General features: G+C 44.9%; 1 protein-coding gene across 1 annotated transcript in view; it reads right to left on the bottom strand.

The window, feature by feature from the left end:
• The window catches only part of SEPSECS (Sep (O-phosphoserine) tRNA:Sec (selenocysteine) tRNA synthase), a 196,384-nt gene that overhangs the window by 124,563 nt on the left and 46,276 nt on the right, over window positions 1–25,545 (bottom strand). Inside the window, exon 4 of the mRNA XM_069202162.1 lies at window positions 10,372–10,530. Within this exon, the coding sequence (XP_069058263.1) occupies window positions 10,372–10,530 (159 nt within the window). The remainder of the gene's footprint in view (window positions 1–10,371; window positions 10,531–25,545) is intronic.

Genomic DNA, 25,545 nt, shown 5'->3' with positions numbered 1-25,545 from the left:
GGTGAACTGAGTTGGCGACTACTTCATGGAACTAATTAAACTAATATATTCTAGTCTTGCAACTACAGTCAAAGCCAACAGATTCATTTTTGAACCACTAGTAATACTCTTGATGCACTAATATTTGGTTTAAAGAATGGAACCTCTGCCATGCCGGTTAAAGAAACATCATGCAGATGGAGGATTGAAATTCATGAGGGGTAGGCTGCTGTTTGCGGATGACATTATTTATTAGCAACCAGAGCGGAATTTGTCTCCTGTGATTATGGAGATCATCCAGTCTGGTGCATACTTCAGCATAATATTAAACTAGGAAATTCCAGAAATATTTTAGCTCACCCTCAGAACGAAGAGGACGGGGATGGAGTTACCATTGCATCCATGTAAGGGGACAATTCAATTATCTCGGCATAAAAGTACACATGGACTGCAATGTTAGGATTGCTGAAAATTACCCAGCACTTGATTAGCTCCCTAACCAAGCAGGTAGATGGAATATTATTCCTTTATCCTTGGCAGACAGAATTGTAACAAAGTACACATGTTTTCATAATATCCCAAATGTGCTCCCTAAAACCTTATTTTTGTAAACTATATTTCACACTTTTTAGACCAGTATGGGCGTAAAGACAATCTCATATTAGTTTGTTAATCAAGATGTCTTTAATTGGGAAACGTGGATTCTTCTATAAAGCATCTGAATTCCTGGTAGCATGTGCAACCCCATACACCACACACCACACTTCATAGTGAAAAAGCCAGTGGAGTTAGGCACTTTGCAGATCGTACTGGCCATAAAACCAAAAAGACCTAGAAATCCGACAGTGACAGCTATATGCTGGGCTTGGTATGCACTTGACAACATGATGGGTTTCTTCCAAAAATACTCACCTGCAATGCAGTTAGCACATAACTCAGACTGGACTCTGACAGCAGAACAAACATACTGATCCACTAAAGAAAAGAAGTGCAGTCATCTAGGTAATCTATGCAGAGAGAGTTTTTAATACTTGAGGATTATACAAGCAGGTTGGCCTACACCATGTTAGACTCATTTGTATATTTTCATTTGAAACCTGCACTTAGTGCTGTATGACTAACATTCCTCTAGAATTCACGCCTCTGTATAAATTCATGCAATCACAGGACACTGCACAATTGGTGTATAAACTGCATGAAACAATACGTTAGATGCAAGTAGATATGATAGTGCAAAGATATGATGGAAAGAAAACGGTGAAACGGAAATGAATGATGGTATATCGCTGTTCACAGTCAGACTTTAATGAACTGCAGACATTGTCTATTACATTTAAAATGTTTACATGGGCACACTACTGCCGCTTTGTGATAACCAGACCCTGATCGTATTCCTAATTTTCAGATGCCAAGCTCTGCAAGCAGATTTCGCGCACATGGCCTGTAGTTGTCCCAACTTGATAGAATATTAGCCACAAACTATGACCTTTGTTAATAATTGTTATTATGATCTGTGTCAAACAGTTCCATATCAAATCTCTCCTTTGCTCACATCAGTGCTGCTAGGAGAAACAAGGCATTTTCCCAAGAAGCTTAGGAAATTCAATGGACGGGTCTTCTTATTAAAAAGGAGACTGATTGAGCTAACGTGGAGAAAGGTCTAACCCTGCTAAAGGAAGACTGATTATAAAATGTAGCATTCTGCAATGAATAGGCAGGTATACAACCTGCTGGCTCCCATCTGAGACACATTTGAAATCCACTACTGATGCGCCTAATCTCCCAAACTGAACTGGATCATACACAGGCTTAAGGAAGGGTGAGAAAAGAGAGTGAACGCATTAATTTGTTACATTCTTGGGGTGTCATTTACTAGTGATTTGAGGTAAAATAAACAAAGCCAGGGTATACTGAATGATTATGTTTATGTCCGATATACTTCTACTTTTCACACTATCTATAAAATGTTACGTATGTATGTTTGTATGGGACTGTGAGGTACATCACTAGACCGAGTAACATTGTTAACAGAACGGTGCTGTGAGTTAGATATGGGATCAAAGTTGTCAAAAAAGGCTATGTGATGAGAATTCTGTTAGTAAAATACCTTTAAAAAATTGGTACCAATAATGTACAGAATCATCTACTTAGGAACAAGAATGAGATGGGGTGAGGGGTAGGGGGAACATATAAAGCAAACTTTTAGAAAAAGTGCCATTAGCAATCTAACATGAAAGCAGATATGACTGCCACATAGTCCTTAATTGTAGCCACCATCAGTTCCTGTTTTGCAAGGGCAACATATATCACAAGAAGTCAGAAAGCCAGGATTTAAAGGGATTGATATAATCCAACTAACATCATTGAATTAAGCAATTCCAGTGACCAGCAAAGATGGATATGGTAGTGGGCTTTCTGGTCACCAGGGTGAAGTCTGCAGCCTCATCAGGCAGGCAAAGGGGCTGGCACTACTAATTCTCCACATCTGCTGTGCAGTCGCATCATCTAGGTGTTTGGATGGATCATCAGAAACACAGAGATCAGGCTCCGAGAAGAGTCAGTACCTCCCAGGAAACCATTCAGAAGGAAGTCTAGGCACAAAAGTGAGGACACGTCCTATTCTGGCCCACACTGCAAAGATCTACAAATGCAAACCCCAATCTAGAGAAGATCACCTGAGTCACTTCAGGGTGTAGTCCCCAATCACAGTCCTCTACTGAGGAACAACTGAGAGAATGTGCTCATGCACTGATGAGCTGCTATGGGGAAAATCCTTATCAAAGTGACCACTGCCACAAGCAAATTGCCTCCCAGCACGGGGAACACGACCCCACACTCCCATCTCTGTTGACGTAATGGCCAGTGGTGATCCAACAGAATCTGAATGTTGTTTTGTGAGATGGGAGAGAGAAATGCCTTTATTGTAAGACAGGCCACTAAAGCTTGAGCTCATCTGTGAGCTGGTACTGCTCTGAAGAGGACCAAAGACACCATGCCTTCATGTCACACAGTTGGGCTCCTCAGGCCACGAAAAAAGTATATGTGATCACAGTAGCTTTAAGTCTCCAGAGCGGAAGTGAAAACCCACTTAAGATTTGAGGGGTCCATCCACCAGTGCACATCTGGATGACCAAAGTGGAAGATCTGCATCTTAGCAGTGAGGCTCCCCTCTTGCTGGAGTCACTGTGACCTCAGGCAACAAAGAGGGGCCATTAACTACCATCTGGCATGTGGCACCAACAGAATGCAAAAGTCCATAAGGCCAAGCAGACAAAACACCTGAAGAACCACTAACCAAGTCGAAATCAGAAACCTCAGAATAATTTCCCAAATAATAATAATCCTCCAAGTACAAAGATATAAGTTAGTATCCGTATTATAGTGAGAAAAGAGGCAATCAACCTCCAAATCATCATCTAAAGTATGGTCGTAGATTTCTTAAGGAACTGCAAGGGCATTTGTGTCAGAGGCGAAAATCTCCTTCATGCTGGCCTATCGCTGGGAGGTGCTCTGCCGCTGGAATATAACTAAAATTCACCTTACCTTTTTCCCTTGCCATACTAATAATTTCCTCTGCCTCAATAGCTACAAAAGCAGAGCATCGCCTGCTACATGAGCAGCATCTGTGCAAGTGCATAAGGGGGCTCCAAGTAAAGGCTTTGAGCTTCTCTTGGCAAGGGCTGCAGTAGCCATCTTAACCAAACCAGCACAGCAACCTGGACGGCTTCAATATGTGCAGGGCAGCCTGTGAATCCAGAAACTCCAGTCTCATCTTTTTCAATGCTGGGATCGTATCAGACAATGAGAAGAAGTTCAGCGACTGTAACAGAGGGCGAGACTCCAAATGGTTTCAGACTTCTCCTTCTTATGGAACTTTGTGCTTTTTTGGGAATATATTTTAAGAGATTGTTTCCTTACAGATTACCTATCTGTAGGCAAGGGAGATTGCTTAGGTGCCCCTTCTGTGTATGTCTGGTAGAAACACCTTAGTCTTCAATCCCCTGTTGGGATTTAATGCACAGAGGAACAAGAATTGCAAGCTGTGGCATCATGTTCCAATCCGAGGCACCACATGCAGTTGTCATGTGGATCAAAAGGCACATAAATTTGCGGCATCTGTAATAAATCTTTTAACGTTTGGCTCGTCGCTGTGTAAAAATAGGCGATGTCATCAATGAGACATTAAAAAATATCCTTGGGTCCACATGGATGAGGTAAGGAAAAACAACAGCGGAGGCCGTCGTGCCAGCTGGTACCGAATACCTCTGGGTGCGGTCATGTCCGGAATAGTCATTGTGGCTTAAGACACATAGTGACACCTGGTAGCACTCAAATTATATTGTTGGAAGCGGGGAATATTTTCCAGATCAATCTAATATCTGAAAAGCTAATTCACAATATGAGAAATCTGTGGAAGATATATAGATATGATATATATTGAAAATGTCACTTACCCAGTGTACATCTGTTCGTGGCATTAGTCGCTGCAGATTCACATGTTTCGCACAGTCCGCTGCCTGGTGTTGGGCTCGGAGTATTACAAGTTGTTTTTCTTCGAAGAAGTCTTTTTTGGTCACGGGACCGAAGGACTCCTCCCTCTTCGGCTCCATTGCGCACGGGCGTCGACTCCATCTTAGATTGTTTTCCCCGCAGAGGGTGAGGATGGAGTTGTTTGCTATAAATAGTGCCCATGCAATGGAGTGAATACGTATGTACATAAAAAGTTTATAATAATTATTTACAAATGTACAAATGTTTAAGATTTAAGATCTACTTCTAAACGGCTACAGGCTTGCCGGGGAGGCGGGAGGGCACATGTGAATCTGCAGCGACTAATGCCACGAACAGATGTACACTGGGTAAGTGACATTTTCAGTTCGATGGCATATGTTGCTGCAGATACACATGTTTCGCATAGACTATAAAGCAGTTACCTCCCCTAAAAGCGGTGGTTTAGCCTGTAGGAGTTGAAGTAGTTTGGAATAATGTTCTTAGTACAGCTTGGCCCACTGTAGCTTGTTGTGCATTTAGTACGTCTACACAGTAGTGTTTAGTAAATGTATGAGGCGTAGACCAGGTTGCAGCCTTACATATTTCGCTCATAGGAATGTTTCCTAGAAAGGCCATTGTAGCACCTTTCTTTCTGGTTGAGTGTGCCTTTGGTGTAATAGGCAATTCTCTTTTGGCTTTAAGATAGCATGTTTGAATACATCTGACTATCCATCTAGCAATGCCTTGTTTAGAGATTGGATTTCCTATGTGTGGTTTTTGAAAAGCTATGAACAGTTGTTTTGTTTTCCTGATTAGCTTTGTTCTGTCAATGTAGTACATTAGTGCTCTTTTGATGTCTAATGTATGTAGTGCCCTTTCAGCCACGGAATCTGGTTGTGGGAAGAACACTGGCAATTCTACTGTTAGATTTAAATGGAATGGTGAGATTACTTTTGTTAGAAATTTTGGATTTGTTCTTAGAACTATTTTATTTTTGTGTATTTGAATAAATGGTTCTTGTATGGTAAATGCCTGTATTTCACTTACTCTTCTGAGGGATGTGATTGCAATGAGAAATGCGACTTTCCAGGTTAGATATTGCATTTCACAGGAATGCATGGGTTCGAAAGGTGGACCCATGAGTCTTGTTAAGACGATGTTAAGGTTCCATGAAGGAACTGGTGGTGTTCTTGGTGGTATAATTCTTTTTAGCCCTTCCATGAATGCTTTAATAACTGGTATTCTAAATAGAGACGATGAATGAGTAGTTTGTAGGTAAGCAGATATTGCTGCGAGGTGTATTTTTATAGATGAAAAAGCGAGATTCGCTTTTTGCAAATGTAGTAAGTATCCCACTATGTCCTTTGTAGAGGCATGCAATGGTTGGATTTGATTGGTATGGCAGTAGCAAACAAATCTTTTCCACTTAGATGCATAGCAGTGTCTAGTGGAAGCTTTTCTAGCTTGTTTTATGACCTCCATGCATTCTTGTGTGAGGTCTAAGTGTCCGAATTCTAGGATTTCAGGAGCCAAATTGCCAGATTCAATGATGCTGGCTTTGGATGCCTGATCTGTTGTTTGTGTTGTGTTAACAGATCTGGTCTGTTGGGTAGTTTGAAATGCGGTACTAGTGAAAGGTCTAGTAGAGTTGTATACCAAGGTTGTCTTGCCCATGTGGGTGCTATCAGTATGAGTTTGAGTTGGTTTTGACTCAACTTGTTTACTAGATATGGAAGGAGAGGGAGAGGGGGAAAAGCGTATGCAAATATCCCTGACCAACTCATCCATAGAGCATTGCCTTGTGATTCGCGGTGTGGGTACCTGGATGCGAAGTTTTGGCATTTTGCGTTTTCTTTTGTTGCGAACAAATCTATCTGGGGTGTTCCCCAAATTTGAAAGTACTTGTTCAGAACTTGGGGGTGAATTTCCCATTCGTGGACTTGTTGGTGGTCTCGCGAAAGGTTGTCTGCTAGTTGGTTTTGGATCCCTGGAATAAATTGTGCTATTAGGCGAATGTTGTTGTGAATCGCCCACTGCCATATTTTTTGTGTTAGGAGGCACAATTGTGTTGAGTGTGTTCCTCCTTGTTTGTTTAAATAATACATTGTTGTCATGTTGTCTGTTTTGACAAGAATGTATTTGTGTGTTATTATGGGTTGAAAGGCTTTTAACGCTAGAAATACTGCTAACAGTTCTAGGTAATTGATATGAAATTTTGTTTGGTGTACATCCCATTGTCCTTGAATGCTGTGGTGATGGAGGTGTGCTCCCCACCCTGTCATGGAAGCATCTGTTTTTTTAACGTATTGAGGCACTGGGTCCTGAAATGTCCGCCCTTTGTTTAAATTGTTGCTGTTCCACCATAGAAGCGAGAGGTATGTTTGGCGGTCTACCAACACCAGATCTTGAAGTTGACCCTGTGCCTGTGACCATTGTGATGCTAGGCACTGTTGTAAGGGTCGCATGTGTAGTCTTGCGTTTGGGACAATGGCTATGCATGATGACATCATGCCTAGAAGTTTTAGCACAAATTTTGCTTGTATCTTTTGGTTTGGAAACTTAGCACTTATTACCTTGTGGAATGCTTGCACTCTTTGTGGACTTGGAGTGGCAATTCCCTTTGATGTGTTGATGGTTGCTCCTAGATATTGTTGTGTCTGACACGGTTCGAGGTGTGATTTTGTATAGTTGATGGAGAAACCCAGTTTGTGAAGGGTTTGTATGACATATGTGGTGTCGTTTGTGCACTTTTTTACTGTGTTGGTCTTGATTAGCCAATCGTCCAGGTAAGGAAACACATGTATCTGTTGTCTCCTGATATGTGCTGCTACTACTGCTAGACATTTTGTGAACACTCTTGGTGCAGTTGTTATTCCGAATGGCAACACTTTGAATTGGTAATGTATTCCTTTGAATACGAACCTTAGGTACTTTCTGTGAGAAGGGTGTATCGGTATATGAAAGTACGCATCTTTTAGGTCTAATGTGGTCATGTAATCTTGCTGTTTGAGCAGTGGAATGATGTCTTGTAGTGTGACCATGTGAAAGTGGTCCGATATGATGTAGGTATTTAGTGTCCTGAGATCTAATATTGGTCTTAATGTTTTGTCTTTTTTTGGAATTAGAAAGTACAGGGAGTAAACTCCTGTGTTTTTTTGTTGTACTGGTACTAACTCTATTGCATCCTTTTGCAGTAGTGCTTGAACTTCTAGTCCTAAAAGTTCTAAATGTTGTGGTGACATTTTGCGTGTTTTTGGAGGGATGTTTGGTGGGAATTTGTGGAATTCTATGCAATAGCCATGTTGGATTATTGCTAATACCCAATTGTCTGTTGTAATCTGCTGCCAAGATTGGTAGAATTGGCTTAGTCTTCCCCCCACTGGTGCCGAGTGAAGGGGTTCTGTGACTTGAAAGTCACTGTTTAGGTGGAGGTGTTTTTGGAGTCTGGAATCTTCCCCTACTCCTTGGGAATTGACCCCCTCTATATCCCCTGAAACCTCCCCTTTGGAATGAACCCTGATATGGTGTGGTTCTTGTTTGTTGGCTGGTGGTGTCTGTGGGTTGGCCACGAAACCCCCCTCTAAATGGAGTTTTTCTAAAAGAGCCTCTGCTCTGCGGGGAGTAGAGTGCGCCCATGGCTTTGGCTGTGTCTGTGTCCTTTTTAAGTTTTTCAATGGCTGTGTCCACCTCAGGGCCAAAAAGTTGTTTCTCGTTGAAGGGCATATTAAGGACAGCCTGCTGGATTTCAGGTTTGAAGCCTGAAGTGCGGAGCCAAGCGTGTCTCCTTATGGTGACAGCAGTGTTGACTGTTCTCGCTGCAGTATCGGCTGCGTCCAGTGAAGAGCGGATTTGATTGTTTGAGATCGTTTGTCCCTCTTCAACTATTTGCTGCGCCCTTTTTTGGTATTCCTGGGGAAGATGGTCTACGAGAAGTTGCATCTCATCCCAGTGTGCGCGGTCATATCTGGCCAGCAGCGCTTGAGAATTTGCGATGCGCCACTGGTTGGCTGCCTGTGATGCTACTCTTTTTCCTGCCGCATCAAATTTTCTGCTCTCTTTGTCCGGAGGTGGGGCGTCGCCAGATGTATGGGAATTTGCTCTCTTGCGAGCTGCCCCTACTACTACGGAGTCAGGTGGTAACTGCGAAGTAATAAACACTGGGTCTGTGGGTGGTGGTTTGATTTCTTATCCACCCTTGGGGTGATGGCTCTTGATTTTACGGGCTCTTCAAAAATTTGTTTTGCGTGCCGTAACATCCCTGGTAGCATTGGGAGACATTGATATTGGCTATGTGTAGCCGAGAGGGTGTTAAATAAAAAATCATCCTCTATAGGATCGGAATGCAGTTGGACATTGTGGAATTCTGCAGCCCGAGCCAACATTTGCGAGTATGAGGTACTGTCCTCTGGCGGTGACGGCTTTGTGGGGTATGAATCGGGATCATTGTCCGGCACTGGGGTGTCATATAGGTCCCAAGCGTCTTGATCCTGATTATCTTGACTTATGGTAGTTTGCGCTGGTGAGTGCATTTGTGGCGGTGTTTGTGCCGGCGATGCCTGTTGTGGTGGAGAGGGCAGAGGCGTGACTTTTTTAACCACTTTGGCTTGTGGTTGTGCGTCATCCTTGAGAAGTCCGATCCTTCTTTTCCTCATTATTGGGGGAAGGGTTGATATCTTCCCTGTGTCTTGCTGGATGTACAGTCTCTTTTGTGTGTAGTCTGATTCTACACTTTGGAGCTCTTGTCCAAATCTGTGCATCTGGCCACTTATTCCTTGTTCCTCTGTGTAGGATGAAGGTGTGGAACTTTTCGGCGCCGAGAGAGAATCTTTTTTCGGCTTCGGCACCGACAGAATTTTTGTGGCTTTCGGCAGTGTGTCTCGGTGCCGATGTTTTTCGGTGCCGGCATCTTGTTTTTGCCTCTCGGAGCCACTATCTCGGCTCCGAGGATGCTCCATGGCGGTCCCTCGACCGGAGTCGGGTGTCTTCGCTATGGGCGTGCCCTTTTTCGGCGCCTTCGACGGGTCGCCGGTTTTATGGGTCGAGCCATGGCCTGTTGGCAGTGGCGTCCCCTGGGCTTTTGTCTTCTCTATGGTTTTAATTATCGACGTCTTACTCACTGTTTGTTGCTGTTGTTCGACGTCGGAGTCTCCAGATTCTGATTCCGGAACCGAGAATGTTTCCTCTTCGTCGTCGAAACGTTGTTTTGTTGGCGTGGACGCCATTTGTAGACGCCTGGCTCTTCGGTCCCGGAGTGTTTTTCTGGACCGGAAGGCTCGACAGGCCTCACAGGTATCCTCCTTGTGCTCGGGGGACAAGCACAAGTTACAGACCAAGTGCTGATCTGTATAAGGATACTTACTGTGACATTTTGGGCAGAAACGAAACGGGGTCCGTTCCATCGGCTTCGATGTCGCACGCGGTCGGGCCGACCAGGCCCCGATGGGGGAATCGAAGCTACCCCAAAGTTTTCCGATGATCGGTGTCGATGTACCTAACTATCCCGATACCGAACGGAACAATACAGACGCTTTCTTCCGAGATTCTGACTAACTTTCCGAACCGAAACACGGAGCGAAAAGGAATACGTCCGAACCCGACAGCGGAAAAAAACAATCTAAGATGGAGTCGACGCCCATGCGCAATGGAGCCGAAGAGGGAGGAGTCCTTCGGTCCCGTGACCAAAAAAAGACTTCTTCGAAGAAAAACAACTTGTAATACTCCGAGCCCAACACCAGGCAGCGGACTGTGCGAAACATGTGTATCTGCAGCAACATATGCCATCGAACATATATATATATATATTAGAACCATTATGCTATAAATATTTTTAAACTAAAGGTTTAGTGACTTTGTTTACCGATATATAAAATGTGATACAAAATCATTTTTTAATTTCTTTACCTGCAGTTATCATAGATTTAAAACAAGATTTCTGGTCGATACGAGGCCAAATTATATACTTTGCCTTTGGTCTTTCATGTCGCAAAGTTAAAAAGCAAAGAGTCAAACTCATTCCTGTTGCAAGAGGCACCACAAAACAGCTGGCCACTGTCCGAACACCTACAAACAAAAAGCAGACATTCAGGTAAACATGGGCTACTGGTTACAGAAGGAAAACAAATTTGTTAACTATGTCTTGTATGTATGCACTCTATAAAGGTATGTATTCCACAGTTGTAGGACTTTACATAACCACAAACATGCAACGAAACAAGAAAGACTTACACATTTAAATCATACAGGGTGTAGGAAGAGATGTTCACATTGTCCGCACTACCTACCCAGTTCATTGGACTTAAATGTCTTCTCCTCCACCTCAAGCTAAAAAAAAAACCTTTTAGTGCTCACACACCAGAAGGATTTTCAGTTTTTTTGTGAAATCATGAACTATGAGGGAAGAGCTAGAGCTTCTCTCACAGCTTGAGATGTCTTTTTTGGTATCTGTTCAGTATGCCACGTGCCTTGATGTCAATGATACCTTTCCCTAGTAGATGCCTGCACTGGGATTTCCACTTACCTCTTAAGCTACCAACAGTCTTTCTCTCAAGGTGGACATAAAGTGAATTAATGTAAAAAAGAAAAAACACAAAAATGGTGTTGGGACCAACGCACCTTGGCATTGGACGGTGCCCCCCAAACTCCTAAATAAGCTGTATGTTTTTCGACCACTCCCCACCCTACAATTCACCCTCACCCTCCCACGGACGGTCAGATAGGTGGTAAACATTCTAATGTGCTGATTCAGATGTCAAAGTGTCAATGAGCAACGGGGTGAGGCGCTGGCCACCTTGTTATCTGTGTCCTGCCCCCAGCACCAGACAGTGTTGTTGCACTTCAAAGGAGGCAGAATGCGGGGTTTATTCACTCTGCCAGCCCCATATGAACACAGTGACACATTTCTATGTTTCCCTTCTCTTCATAAGTTTTGTATTTCAACTATTAGTTTCTTTTAGAAAACCTTAAGCAATCTACACAAACGAACACCTGCTGAACACAACAATATCATAGTATCCAATCAGGTGCCAGCGTCGCCCTTCAAAGACCTCCGACAACGTTCCATCTTCCTCTTTCTTGCTACTCCAGCAGCCGTACGAGATAAGTGCTTTCAGTCTCTGTAGGAGGCTGGCCTGGTTTGTAGTGGGTACCTAAGGTACTTACACCTTATACCAGGTCCAGTTATCCCTTATTAGTAAAATGCAGACAGTGTCTAGAAGCCAGGCCCTCTAGGGGTAGTGTGGATGAGCAGCCAAGGCCTAAGTAGGAGACCTGCAAAATCACTCGAGTCACACAGTACTCACACACATGAAAGAAAATACTCAGTGTTACAATAATAAAGGTACTTTATTTTGGTGACACAAATACCAAAAATACCATAGAGACTATACTCCCTTAGGAGATAAGTTATACACAAATTATATAAACTAGTATCCAGAAATAGCTGTAAAAACACTTAGAAAACAGTGCAAATAGTAAAAATCACAATAGTTAGAAATGGGTCTAGGGGGAACACAAACCATATACTAAGAAAGTGGAATGCGAAAGTCAGTTTCCCACCTAGGCAAGTGTAGTGTGTAGAGAGGAGCTGGGAGTATTGGAAACACCAAAGGTAAGTAACAGAACCCACCCCAGAGCCCAGGAAAGCAAGAGTAAATCATAGTAACTTTCCTAGAACACACAAGAACACGAGAAAGAAGATATTGCAAGAACCAGAAGAGACTGCAAGACACAAACGATTTTCATTGAATCTGAAACATTATTAATCTGACATAGTAGTTATTGTTGGCCATGCATTCTTAAGCTCACTAGATCCATTTACTCAGTGATTTTCAGACGTTTTGTAATGTTATACACAGATTAGAGTCTTCAACCTTTGCATGCCATTAGTCTGTTGGATGCCAAACAGGCACCTAGGAATTCTACAAATATTTTCCCCTGCTTGCATATTTGCCACTTTTTAATTTACTCATACTTTTGTGCAGTGCCAATCGGGTGAAACAATGCAAGAGCAGAATGGGTTTTAAGTGTGGAAAGATGCCTCCACGTAAGGGAGAGTGATTTGCACTGCCACAATTGTTGGCCTCAAAGGCACCCCTTCTCGTTCATTTCACATACCCACTTCACCCTCCCCAATTCAATGCTGCTTCTGTGCAACTTAGAAAAGGCAGCACAAGAAAATTCTAGAACATGGGCCTTCTAACATGTCAGAGTGGTATTAAACGTGCACAACTGAATAACAGTCAGGCCTTCCAAACATAGTCTGCTTGTGTATGGTTACTCTACTAAAGGTGTGCAATGTACACACATTACACCCTCTATTACCTCTAAACTTCAGATGGCCATGTTCATACAGCACATACAGAGATATGTATAGTAGATATCTCACACATGCAGGTCTTAAGACATACAATAGATGGCCACAGGCATTTGAATAGTGGTAAACACAAAATGTACTACAGCATTTGTTACAAACATGCTTTTCAACCACCGACAAAGGGCTATGTTGCTGTATATCAGTAGTAAATACAGTGTACCAACTGTTTAAATCACTGAAGTAGACCCTTAAGGCTACTTCCTCAGCTGTGGCCAATGTTTACTGTACATAGCAGACAGAGGACAGTATGCACCGACATGTATGCATATGTGTACTTAAGAACAGGCATGTTTATATGCCTATATGAACAAGGCAGAGTTGCAGGAGTTTTTCAGCATGTACAAGTCTGTATTTGTGGACAAGTGTTCATGTGTGGAGTCACTGAGAGGCAGTGGGGGATTATTTTTGCAAGGATGGGAGGGATGGGCAATTACAATTTAACTTAATGGTACTGTCAGGTGATTTATTAGTTTGGAAAAGATGAATTATGTTTTTGCATAATGTATTTTGTACAAATGCGATGCTGTTTGTGTATTTATGCTGGCCTTCGGCTGAAATTTGACATCTATGCGATGTCCACTATGTATCCCCTTTGAGTTGTCAATGAATGGGTTTTTTCTCATTGTTTACCACTGTTAGCAATCATTTATATTAGAGTTTTTCAAAGATGGTATTGTCAAGCCTGGAATTATGCAGCTTTTATTTTTCTAATCTGTTGATCTGCATTTTATTTACATGAACAGGTTCAATTACAAATAGCTGTCACCTTGAAATTTGAAAACTCTTCTTCAACTAGTTTCCATAACTCATTTTTAAGAAGCGTATGTTAGGTTTCCTTGAGTGGCTCATAGTAGGAAGTTGGCTCTGTATATACCATCTTAAAGTAAGAGATGATGTGCACAGAGTCCAAGGGATCCCCTTAGAGGTAAGACAGTGGCAAAATTAGATAATTCTAATGCTCTATTTTGTGGTAGTGTGGTCGAGCAGTAGGCTTATCAGAGGGTAGTGTTAAGCATTTGTTGTACACACACACACACACACACACACACCCACACCCACACGGCAATCAATGAGGAACACACACTCAAAGACTTAACTCCAGGTCAATAGTTTTTATATAGAAAAATATATTTTCTTAATTTATTTAGAACCACAAGATTAAAGATTTGAAGTAAATACATAAAATGCAAGGTACTCCACACAGGTAAGTAAGGAACTTTGAATTACAGCAGTGACATACACAGTTTTGGTTAAAATGGCAATAAGCTATTTTAAAAGTGGACACTGCAAAAATCAACAGTTCCTGGGGGAGGTAAGTATTGGTTAGTTTTTTAGGTAAGTAAGGCACTTACAAGTTCAAGTTCCTTGGCATAGGCAGCCCACCGTTGCGGGTTCAAGGCTACCCCAAACTCACCGCACCAGCAACACAGGGCCGGTCAGGTGCAGAGGTCAAAGGAGGGCCCAAAACACATAGGTGCCTATGGAGAACAGGGGTGCTCCGGTTCCAGTCTGCCAACAGATTAAGTACCTGCGTCTTCAGAGGGCAGACCGGGGGGGTTTGTAGAGCACTGGGGGAACACAAGTAGGCACACAAAACACACCCTCAGCGGCACAGGGGCGGCCAGGTGCAGTGAGCTTGGCAGGCGTCGTGTTTTCAATAGGAATCAATGGAAGGACCCGGGGGTCTCTCTAGAGGTGCAGGCAGGGCACAGGGGGGCATCTCAGGCCAGCCACTGACTGGGCTAGGCAGAGGGTCGTCTGATGTTCACTCCTGCACTGGAGTTCGGTTCCTTCTGGTCCTGGGGGCTACGTGTGCAGTGCTTGGTCCAGACAGAGGGTTCTTTGTTCCAGGGAGTCGCGGGTCAGGGGGAGCCTTTGGATCCTCTCTGCATGTGTCGCTGTGGGAGTCCAGGTGGGGTCGTCTCAGGTTACTCACGAGGTCGTAGTCGCCTGGGAGTCCTCCCTGCAGTGTTGGTTCTCTGGAGCTCGAGCCGGGGGTGTAGGGTGCAGAGTGTGAAGTCTCACGCTTCCGGCGGGAACAGTGAAGTCTTTGAAAGTTGCAAAGTTGTTGCTGTTTTTGAACAGTGCTGCCGTTCTCTGGAGTTTCTTGGTCCTTCGGTTCAGGGCAGTCCTCTGAGGCTTCAGAGGTCGCTGGTCCCTGTCGGATGCATCGCTGTGCAGGTTCTTTGAGTCTGGAGACAGGCCAGTAGGGCTGGGGCCAAGGCAGTTGTCATCTCCATCGTCTCTGCAGGGCTTTCGGGCCAGCAGTCCTTCTTGTTGTAGGTTGCAGGAATCTGATTTCCTGGGTCGCCCCTAAATACTAGATTTAGGGGTGTGTTTAGGTCAGGAGGGCAGTAGCCAATGGCTACTGTCCTGGAAGGTGGCTACACCCTCTTTGTGCCTCCTCCCTGAGGGGAGGGGGGCACATCCTTAATCCTATTGGGGGAATCCTCCAAAACCAAGATGGAGGATTTCTAAAGGTAGGGGTCACCTCAGCTCAGGGCACCTTAGGGGCTGTCCTGGCTGGTGGGTGACTCCTCCTTGTTTTTCTAATTATCTCCTCCAGCCTTGCCACCAAAAGTGGAGGCAGAGGGCGGAGGTGCGGGGATCTCCACTAGCTGGGATGCCCTGGGTGCTGTAACAAAAGGCATGAGCCTTTGAGGCTCACCACCAGGTGTTACAATTCCAGTAGGGGGAGGTGAGACGCACCTCCATCCAGTACAGGCTTTGTTCCTGGCCACAGAGTGACAAAAGCACTCTTCCCCATGTGGCCAGAAACTCGTCTGGTTGTGGCCGGCTGGCAGAAACTGGTCAACCTAGCACTATGAGTTGGACTGGTATTCAGGGGTCATCTCTAAGATGCCCTCTGGGTGCATTTTACAATAAATTGCACACTGGCATCAGTGTGCATTTATTGTGCTGAGAAGTTTGATACCAAACTTCCCATTTTTCAGTGTAGCCATCATGGAACTGTGGAGTTCGTGTTTGACAAGCTCCCAGACCATATCCTCTTTATGGCTACTCTGCACTTACAATATCTAAGGTTTTGCTTAGACACTGTAAGAGCAGAGTGCTCATGCACATATGCCCTCACCTGTGGTATAGTGCACCCTGCCTTAGGGCTGTAAGGCCTGCTAGAGGGGTGACTTACCTATGGCATAGGCAGCGAGAGGTGGACATGGCACTCTGAGGGAAGTGCCATGTCGACTTAGTCATTTTCTCACCACCAGCACACACAAGCTGTGAGGCAGTGTGCATGTGCTGAGTGAGGGACCTTCCCTGGCATCAGGGCCCTTGGTACCAGGGGTACCATTTACAAGGGACTTATCTGTGTGCCAGGGCTGTGCCAATTGTGGGAACAAAGGTACAGTTTAAGGAAAGAACACTGGTGCTGGGGCCTGATTAGCAGGGTCCCAGCACACTTTCAATCATAACTGGCATCAACAAAAGGCAAAAAGTCAGGGGGCAACTATGCCAAGGAGGCATTTCCTTACACTCATCGTCTTGCCAAATTCCCCTTGCGATACATGGGTTATCTGATTTATTCATTTAACTTGTGCATTTAACTGGATGACATGTTGCATTAACAGGCGGTATTAGGTGGTGTTGGTCAGCCCTGATGTCCAACCTATGGCATATATGCATTATGTTGGTTGGATGATACAAGTTCTGGAGAATGTAAATGAATCAACCTTACATTCACACCATGTAAACTTCTCTTAACTGGATATCCTGAAAATGTGTCCAGTTCTACTGGATGTATGCTGAACTCCGTATTCAAGCCATCAATAGAAAGTGCTGGCCCTCCATGCAGTTGCCAGTCATAACTCTTTAATGTCTGTGAAATTTCCCACAAACACAAAACCCTCATGCGAATGCTTAGCTACGTGCTGCACAATAAAGATCAACAAAGTAATTCTTGTGGGTGTGCTCTAAAAGTCGAGGATGTAACACACTGTTCCTCTGTTAATGAAAGTGCCCTCCTACTAACGGTACACAAACAAACTCTCTGCAACAAAGTCATAAATATGACTAACTAACTTGTGGTTTAACACTGAAGCTAATCAACAAGCCTCTAAATGTTCAGAAAAAAGCAGGTCAGGTCAATCAATACATACTCTCAAACTGATCTTCTCTTACTCCGGAACTACCCCCTCATGTGGTCTGATCTTGCTAAAATATTGTTTCAGTTGCATGTGCCTATGCACACCTGAAACTAGAAACTGTCTAGTTCTATATCCGAAGCAACTGTTAAACTAAATCAACAATATCAACTTCTAGAAAGCAATGCAAGCAGATATTCCATGCAAAACAGTCCATCGCCGACTGCAAGCTTTTAAAAAAATTCACTGACTACCAGAGTGTGGAGGCATGGACCTAGTTTCGAGGGCAGCGTGTGTTGTGCTTGTGTATGACAGGGTGGTAGTCCTCACCTGGGCTGCTTTTCACTCATATGGCCAGTGCAGGGATCAATGATGTAAATTCAGTCCAACAACCCTTTTATGGCTGTAAAGGGACTTAGGGGGTCTGCAGAGGGCATCAGTCAAAAAAGTCAACCCTCATCATTTCCTCTTTTAATTCCCCCCACCTTAAACACTAAATTCAGCAAACTCAAACCAATAAACCAGAATCAAGTGTTCAGAACCAAAGGGACTCCAATATCAATGTAACATGCAAAACACATGGAACACATTTTCATACATTAAGGAATGCTTCTGCCTGATTGAGGTGAAAACTGAAGAGCTCATCGTTCAGAGTTATCCTAGCATAAGAGATTGCCTATTCTTCACATAACCTTCTGCACTGGCTCAAGATACAACTTCCAAAACCCAAAAAATCTCGGAATCTTATTTGACACAAAGATGTCTTTTGTTCCGCAAATAAACAACAAGCAGATTGGTCCCAATAAAAGTCTGGAAGTCAAAGAATTTGGGACTTACAAACTTTTTCAATGTAGAAAGCAAATTTGTCACTTTTCTTAACAAAAGTCCAAATGTCTTCTAAGTACTAAACAACCACAGGAGTATACTTCAGGTACGGCACTTAGAGACCCTCAGGGTATCAGACTGAGGCAACAGCAAAGTTCAATGCAAGTACAGTTGCCACTGGTCAGCTGCGTACGATAGGAAAAATGTATTTTAAAGCTTCTTGGGTCCCTGGAACCATTAAGGAGGTCAGACAACTCACACTTAGACTCCACTTCTTTGTCAAGGATACAAGAAGGAGCAGATCCAATCCTTCAGAACTCCTCTCAGGTGACAGACAGCAGGACCAGTCCACTTATGTTCTTTCGTAGGGTCCAGAAATGGGGTCCTTGGAGGGCCACATTTATGCCCTACTCTAGCTTGCAGGTGGGGATGACACGTTGGCACTCTGTAACCAATGTGGCATAAGTTCCAGGGGGCAACATTACCCAATTTGTCAGTAGTTCTGGTTTGCCTTACTGCAAACCGGACCCAAAATGGCATGTGTCAGAGCATTTTCAAGATGAAGAAAGTCTTCAGCATACTAAACTTAGGCTCTGAGGATTGGGGGGTTTGGGAGAGTCTTAGGGAAATTGCCAGTGTCCTCTGCATCCAACACTAAAATCCAGTTTAAGCCAGGAAACAAAGCAAACTAAGAGACAAAGATCTGGTAGTACAAAGTCCTACAGCACCCAGACAGGGGATACAGAATAATCGTCCTGCCATCCTGTTTTCTTCCTTCCAAGTGCACCAAAGTGTTACACGCAGTTAAAGAGCCCAGTTTAACCCAGCCAGGCAGGATATAATACTGTGGTGTCAACAGGATACCCACAGCCCCACCTTGAAGATTCTGCAAAGGATATATCCCTGCCCATTCAGATCAACCTATTATGTAGCTCCTGAGAGGAATGTCACACATTGTTCACAAGTCACTAAGGGTTTAACACAGGTCAGGAGTTGACAGGACTAAATTAGCATTCTGAACCTTAGGCAGCTAAAGGATAACTTCTTAAAAGTTAATTTTTCACAATATTTATATAAATTCCAACTTCACGTTTGATTTGGATTTTTAATAACTATTAAAATAGTGGTTCAACAATTTTTCTAGCTAGTCCCATTGCTGAGTAAGCCTTATTAGTATTCTAATTCGCACTCTGGTTATCTACATAAGACAGCTAGGCCTGCCACAAAAAAAATAGGTTTTTGGACCTTGTCACTGTAAACATGTTCTTATTAGTTTTCTACATGTCCTATTTTTAAATACCATGCACTCCTCTTTTTGCACTAGAAGGCCTACGTAGGGGTGATTTACTGATCTTTAGAAGGGGGTCTTTTACCTGTCAAAGTGTTATTTTGACATGTCACACTGCAGGTTTGCACTGCAGCAGTCAAGATTACACAGGGTAGGCCTGCAGTGGATTGCCAAGAGGTATTGCACTTAGGATTTTAGACACCACAAACTAGGCAGTTACAGGCAAGTTAAAAGATGGCAATCAAGGATAAGACAATTTAACCATGTTTAAAGGAGGAACACAGGCACTCTACTTTTGATTATCATGGGGTGAATGCACAGAGTTATTGTTAGACCTGGCATCCTTGGCGTAGTCTCCCCGGTCTTTTTTGCCTCTGCTTCCTATGTTTTGACTGTGTGCTGGACTTTGTTTTAGCTGGTTTTGGTAGTCTGGGCACTTTACCACTGCTTACCAGTGCTAACGTGTAAGTGCTCCCTGTGTAAATTGCAAGTGTAATTTGCTTTTTCATGGTTGGTGTAGGAAGTTGGCTCTGTATGTGCTATTTCAAAGTAAGGAATAGCATGCACAGAGTCCAAGGGTTCCCCTTAGAGGTAAGATAGTGGCAAAAAGAGATAATACTAATGCTCTATTTTGTGGTAGTGTGGTCGAGCAGTAGGCTTATCAAAGGAGTAGTGTTAAGCATTTGTTGTACATACACACAGGCAATAAATGAGGAACACACACTCAGAGACAAATCCAGGCCAACAGGTTTTGTTATAGAAAAATATCTTTTCTTAGTTTATTTTCAGAACCACAGGTTCAAATTCTACATGTAATATCTCATTTGAAAGGTATTGCAGGTAAGTACTTTAGGAACTTTGAATAATCACAGTAGCATATATACTTTTTACATAAAACACAATAAGCTGTTTTAAAAGTGGACACTGTGCAATTTTCACAGTTCCTGGGGGAGGTAAAGTATTGTTAGTTCTCGCAGGTAAGTAAACCACCTACGGGGTTCAAATTGGGGTCCAAGGTAGCCCACTGTTGGGGGTTCAGAGCAACCCCAAAGTCACCACACCAGCAGCTCAGGGCCGGTCAGGTGCAGAGTTCAAAGTGGTGCCCAAAACGCATAGGCTTCAATGGAGAGAAGGGGGTGCCCCGGTTCCAGTCTGCCAGCAGGTAAGTACCCTGCGTCTTCGGAGGGCAGACCAGGGGGGTTTTGTAGGGCACCGGGGGGGACACAAGTCCACACAAAAAGTACACCCTCAGCAGCGCGGGGGCGGCCGGGTGCAGTGTGCAAACTAGCGTCGGGTTTCCAATGGGAGTCAATGGGAGACCAAGGGGTCTCTTCAGCGGTGCAGGCAGGCAAGGGGGGGCTCCTCGGGGTAGCCACCACCTGGGCAAGGGAGAGGGCCTCCTGGGGGTCACTCCTGCACTGAAGTTCCGATCCTTCAGGTGCTGGGGGCTGCGGGTGCAGGGTCTTTTCCAGCCGTCGGGATTTTAGAGTCAGGCAGTCGCGGTCAGGGGGAGCCTCGGGATTCCCTCTGCAGGCGTCGCTGTGGGGGCTCAGGGGGGACAACTTTGGTTACTCACAGTCTCGGAGTCGCCGGAGGGTCCTCCCTGAGGTGTTGTTTCTCCACCAGTCGAGTCGGGGTCGCCGGGTGCAGTGTTGCAAGTCTCACGCTTCTTGCGGGGATTGCAGGGGTCTTTAAATCTGCTCCTCTGTAACAAAGTTGCAGTCTTTTTGGAGCAGGTCCGCTGTCCTCGGGAGTTTCTTGTTCCTCTTGAAGCAGGGCAGTCCTCTGCGGATTCAGAGGTCGCTGGTCCTTGAGAAAGCGTCGCTGGAGCAGGGTTCTTTAGAAGGCAGGAGACAGGCCGGTAGGACTGGGGCCAAAGCAGTTGGTGTCTTCTTCCTTCTTCTGCAGGGGTTTTCAGCTCAGCAGTCTTCTTCTTCGGTAAGTTGCAGGAATCTAAATTCTTAGGTTCAGGGGAGCCCTTAAATACTAAATTTAAGGGCGTGTTTAGGTCTGGGGGGTTAGTAGCCAATGGCTACTAGCCCTGAGGGTGGGTACACCCTCTTTGTGCCTCCTCCCAAGGGGAGGGGGTCACATTCCTATCCCTATTGGGGGAATCCTCCTTCTACAAGATGGAGGATTTCTAAAAGTCAGAGTCACCTCAGCTCAGGACATCTTAGGGGCTGTCCTGACTGGCCAGTGACTCCTCCTTGTTTTTCTCATTATCTCTCCTGGACTTGCCGCCAAAAGTGGGGGCTGTGTCCAGGGGGCGGGCATCTCCACTAGCTGGAGTGCCCTGGGGCATTGTAACACGAAGCTTGAGCCTTTGAAGCTCACTGCTAGGTGTTACAGTTCCTGCAGGTGGGAGGTGTGAAGGACCTCCACCCAGAACAGGCTTTGTTTCTGTCCTCAGAGAGCACAAAGGCTCTCACCGCATGAGGTCAGAAACTCATCTCTCAGCAGCAGGCTGGCACAGACCAGTCAGTCCTGCACTGAACAATTGGGTAAAATACAGGGGGCATCTCTAAGATGCACTCTGTGTGCATTTTTTAATAAATCCAACACTGGCATCAGTGTGGGTTTATTATTCTGAGAAGTATGATACTAAACTTCCCAGTATTCAGTGTAGCCATTATGGAGCTGTGGAGTTCGTTTTTGACAGACTCCCAGACCATATACTCTTATGGCTACCCTGCACTTAGAATGTCTAAGGTTTTGCTTAGACACTGTAGGGGCATAGTGCTCATGCACATATGCCCTCACCTGTGGTATAGTGCACCCTGCCTTAGGGCTGTAAGGCCTGCTAGAGGGGTGACTTACCTATGCCACAGGCAGTGTGAGGTTGGCATGGCACCCTGAGGGGAGTGCCATGTCGACGTAGTCATTTTCTCCCCACCAGCACACACAAGCTGGCAAGCAGTGTGTCTGTGCTGAGTGAGGGGTCCCTAGGGTGGCATAAGACATGCTGCAGCCCTTAGAGACCTTCCCTGGCATCAGGGCCCTTGGTACCAGGGGTACCAGTTACAAGGGACTTACCTGGGTGCCAGGATTGTGCCAATTGTGGAGACAATGGTACATTTTAGGTGAAAGAACACTGGTGCTGGGGCCTGGTTAGCAGGGTCCCAGCACACTTCTCAGTCAAGTCAGCATCAGTATCAGGCAAAAAGTGGGGGGTAACTGCAACAGGGAGCCATTTCTTTACAGTTGGCATATCTGATTTACTAGTAAATCCCTAGTAAAGTGCACTAGAGGTGTCCAGGGCCTGTAATTCAAATGCTACAAGTGGGCCTGCAGCACTGATTATACCACCCACACGAGTAGCCCTGTAAACATGGCTCAGACCTGACACTGCAGTGACTGTGTGCAGTTTTAAACTGCCAATTTGACCTGGCAAGAGTACCCACTTGCCAGGTACAAACCTTCCCTTTTTGTACATGTAAGGCACCCCCAAGGTAGGCCCTAGGTAGCCCTATGACAGGGTGCAGTGTATGCTAAAGGTGGCCCATGTACTGGTGTGTTTTACAAGTGAAATACTGCCAAATTTGGTTTACACTGTTGCAAGGCCTATCTCTCTCATAGGCCTTGACACAATGCAGTCTCTAACCCCCTGGTGTGAGTCTGGAGCCAGGCCGGGACAGGATCTTGTGAACAACTGAGACTTTCCTTTGGAGCTTGCCTACTTCAAAGGCAGAAAGGGGTATAAGTAGTGCATTCAAACCCCCAGATTTTCAGATTACTTCAGCAACCAGGAGGAACTTCTGCCAAGGAGACAAGCTGAAGAGCTGAAGGAGGAGGACTGCCCCTTTGCCTGCGACTGTGCTTTGCTGGGTTGGCCTGCAGTTGCTGCTTCTGCCTGAAAGAGGACAAAGAGTGGACTTAGTGGTACATTTAGCTTGTGAAGTGTCTTCAAGGGAAAATTCTGACGCACCACCAGCAATGCAGCTGTAACGGCGTGCTACCCGCCTCGTGGATGAAATCGATGCACCACCTGCATCGCGGCTGGAGAAACGACGCAACACCTGCTTGCTGCTGCTAAAATTGATGCAAACCCCACGCAGCGTGATTTTCCATCACAATGCAGCCGGATTTCGCATGCATCATCACTGAGCATCAAAATCAACGTGAACCTGTGCGGATCTGAGGTGCCCTGTCTGAAAATCAACGCATCCCTCTCTTGAGAGAGGTAAAAACTACACATTGCCTACCCGACCAAAGAAGAAATGATGCACAGCCTTCCTTGCAATTAAGAAACCTACGCATCTCTGACTTTTCCAACGCACGCTTGCCCGTACAGCTTTATTTTTTACACAAACCAGGTACTTTGTGTAACAACGTGTCCATTGTTTTCTATGGAGTAATAGTCTATTATTTTGAAAATTCATATCTTGACTTGTGTATGTTGGATTTTTGTCGTTTTGGTCTTGTTTGATTTCAACAAATATTGGCTATTTTTCTAAACTGGTGTGGGGTCCATTTTGTAGTGTTTGCTGTATTACTGTATGTGTTGATACAAATATTTCACACATTGCCTTTGAGATAAGCCTGACTGCTTGTGCCAAGCTACCAAGGGGGTAAGCAGGGGTTATCTTAAGTGAGTATCTCCCACGCCTCGACTAAAGGAAGGGTCCCTGCTTGGACAGAGTGCAAACTGACTGCCAACCAGAGACCCCATTTCCACCAGTTCTAAAGCTAGCAGCAATAATGTCCAGAAAAAGGCAAATAATTTGGAGTGACCACACTGAAAAGATTTCCAACATGAATGTTGCCAGTCACTGCCAAAGTAAATCCAAACAAATGGATCACAAAGAAATATCCCCTGAAGTCCTCAGCCCCTACCTGCTGAGCATCACAATAGGATTATACTTTAAGGATCAAATTAACAAATCTAGGTTTGAGAAACATAAACGTCTAAGTCGCTGCCAAAACATGGAACACTCTTTCCACCCACCTGTGCCAGACCAAAGACCTCCTTACCTTCAGGAAACTTCTCAAGACCTTGCTGTTCGAGCAGTAGCAGCACCTCCCCCTCCACCTTTATCCCCCCTCCTCCTCAGAGCCTTGAGACCCTCACGGTTGAGTAGTGCGTTTTACAAATTACTGAATGATTGATTGACTCTTTAGGAGCAACCTCAGGACCACAGGAACTAAATATGACTAAACCCCTTGCCCTGTCAGTTTCCAGGACCAATACCATTCAACAACAGTTCTCCTCTAAGACTGAACCGCTTGGATAATGCTTTCAAGAAAGTGATGTGAACTTACCAACTACCCACTGGTCTGACCTAAGTTTTAAACGTACACCTAACACTTTAACATGTTTGCAAAGCAATATTTGTCAGCTATAAACAAAGCATCATAAATAAAAACATACATTCTTACAACTTAATTTTCAGTGCTGAGTACGTAGGTCACCCACAGCGATAACTCAAGCACCACACTAACATTTGCAACACTACGATTTTTGGGGTAGAGAATATGCATGAGAGTCAGGGTTTCTTGCATAACAAGCAACTTCAGCTAATCACAGTCCAAGAGAGACGCAGGCACAGAGTGCATCAGTGACTGAATTACTCAAGAGCACCTTTTTGGAACACAATTATGTACAAAAATGCTAAAGCAAGCTTTTAAGACAATAAATAACATGTTTTGCTATTATAATTATATTTACTGATATTAATACACTAAGGGGGTCATTATGACTCCGACGGTCAGTGTAAATGTGGCAGTAGGTCCGCCAACAGGCTGGCAGTACATACCGCCACATTATGACATTGGCGCGTTGGCTGAAGCCAACCTGCCAATGCCCCATGGCGGTAGCAGCCGCCGGGCTGGAGATAATCTCCAACCCGGCGGGACAGTAGTGGTCCCGCCAGTGGCATTATGAAGACCATGGCGGTAGGCCCTACCAGTGAGAGGTAGTTCCTTCCCTGTCACTGGTAGGAGGCCCATCCCCCCCCCCAAACACTCCCCAGACAACCCCCACCTCCATCCACGCTCCCCCCTTCCAATACTCCCCCTCATACATGCACACTCACAGGCATACACCACACATTTACACACTCACTCACACAGGCATACACGCATGCATCCATTCATTCACACACACACACATCTGTCCGTACACACATTCACACTGACGCAAACAGGCATTCAATTTCCATTCGTTCACGCATTCTCACACATGCGCGCACACACACACACAAAACACTACACACATTCGTATTGACGCACACACTCACACATTCATGCACACACCCAACACACACAACACCCCCCACCTCCCCTGTCAGAAACCCGACTTACCTACATCCAGGGGTCTTCCGGCAGGGGACGGGATGGAGCGCTGAAACTTCCAGCAGCACCTGCCAGCAGAACAATGCGGCTGGTGGCGGTCTAATGGTGTGGCGCTGCTGGTGGTAGCAGCACCACCTTAACACCGTCCGCCCGCATGGCCACAGCCAGATTTCCGCCCTTCTTGTGGCGGAAATCCG

The sequence above is a fragment of the Pleurodeles waltl genome, chromosome 1_2 (assembly GCF_031143425.1).
Source record: "Pleurodeles waltl isolate 20211129_DDA chromosome 1_2, aPleWal1.hap1.20221129, whole genome shotgun sequence".
Classification (NCBI taxonomy): Eukaryota; Metazoa; Chordata; class Amphibia; order Caudata; family Salamandridae; genus Pleurodeles; species Pleurodeles waltl.
Note: the sequence above shows the minus strand (reverse complement) of the source record. Positions and strands in the feature narration are given on the sequence as shown.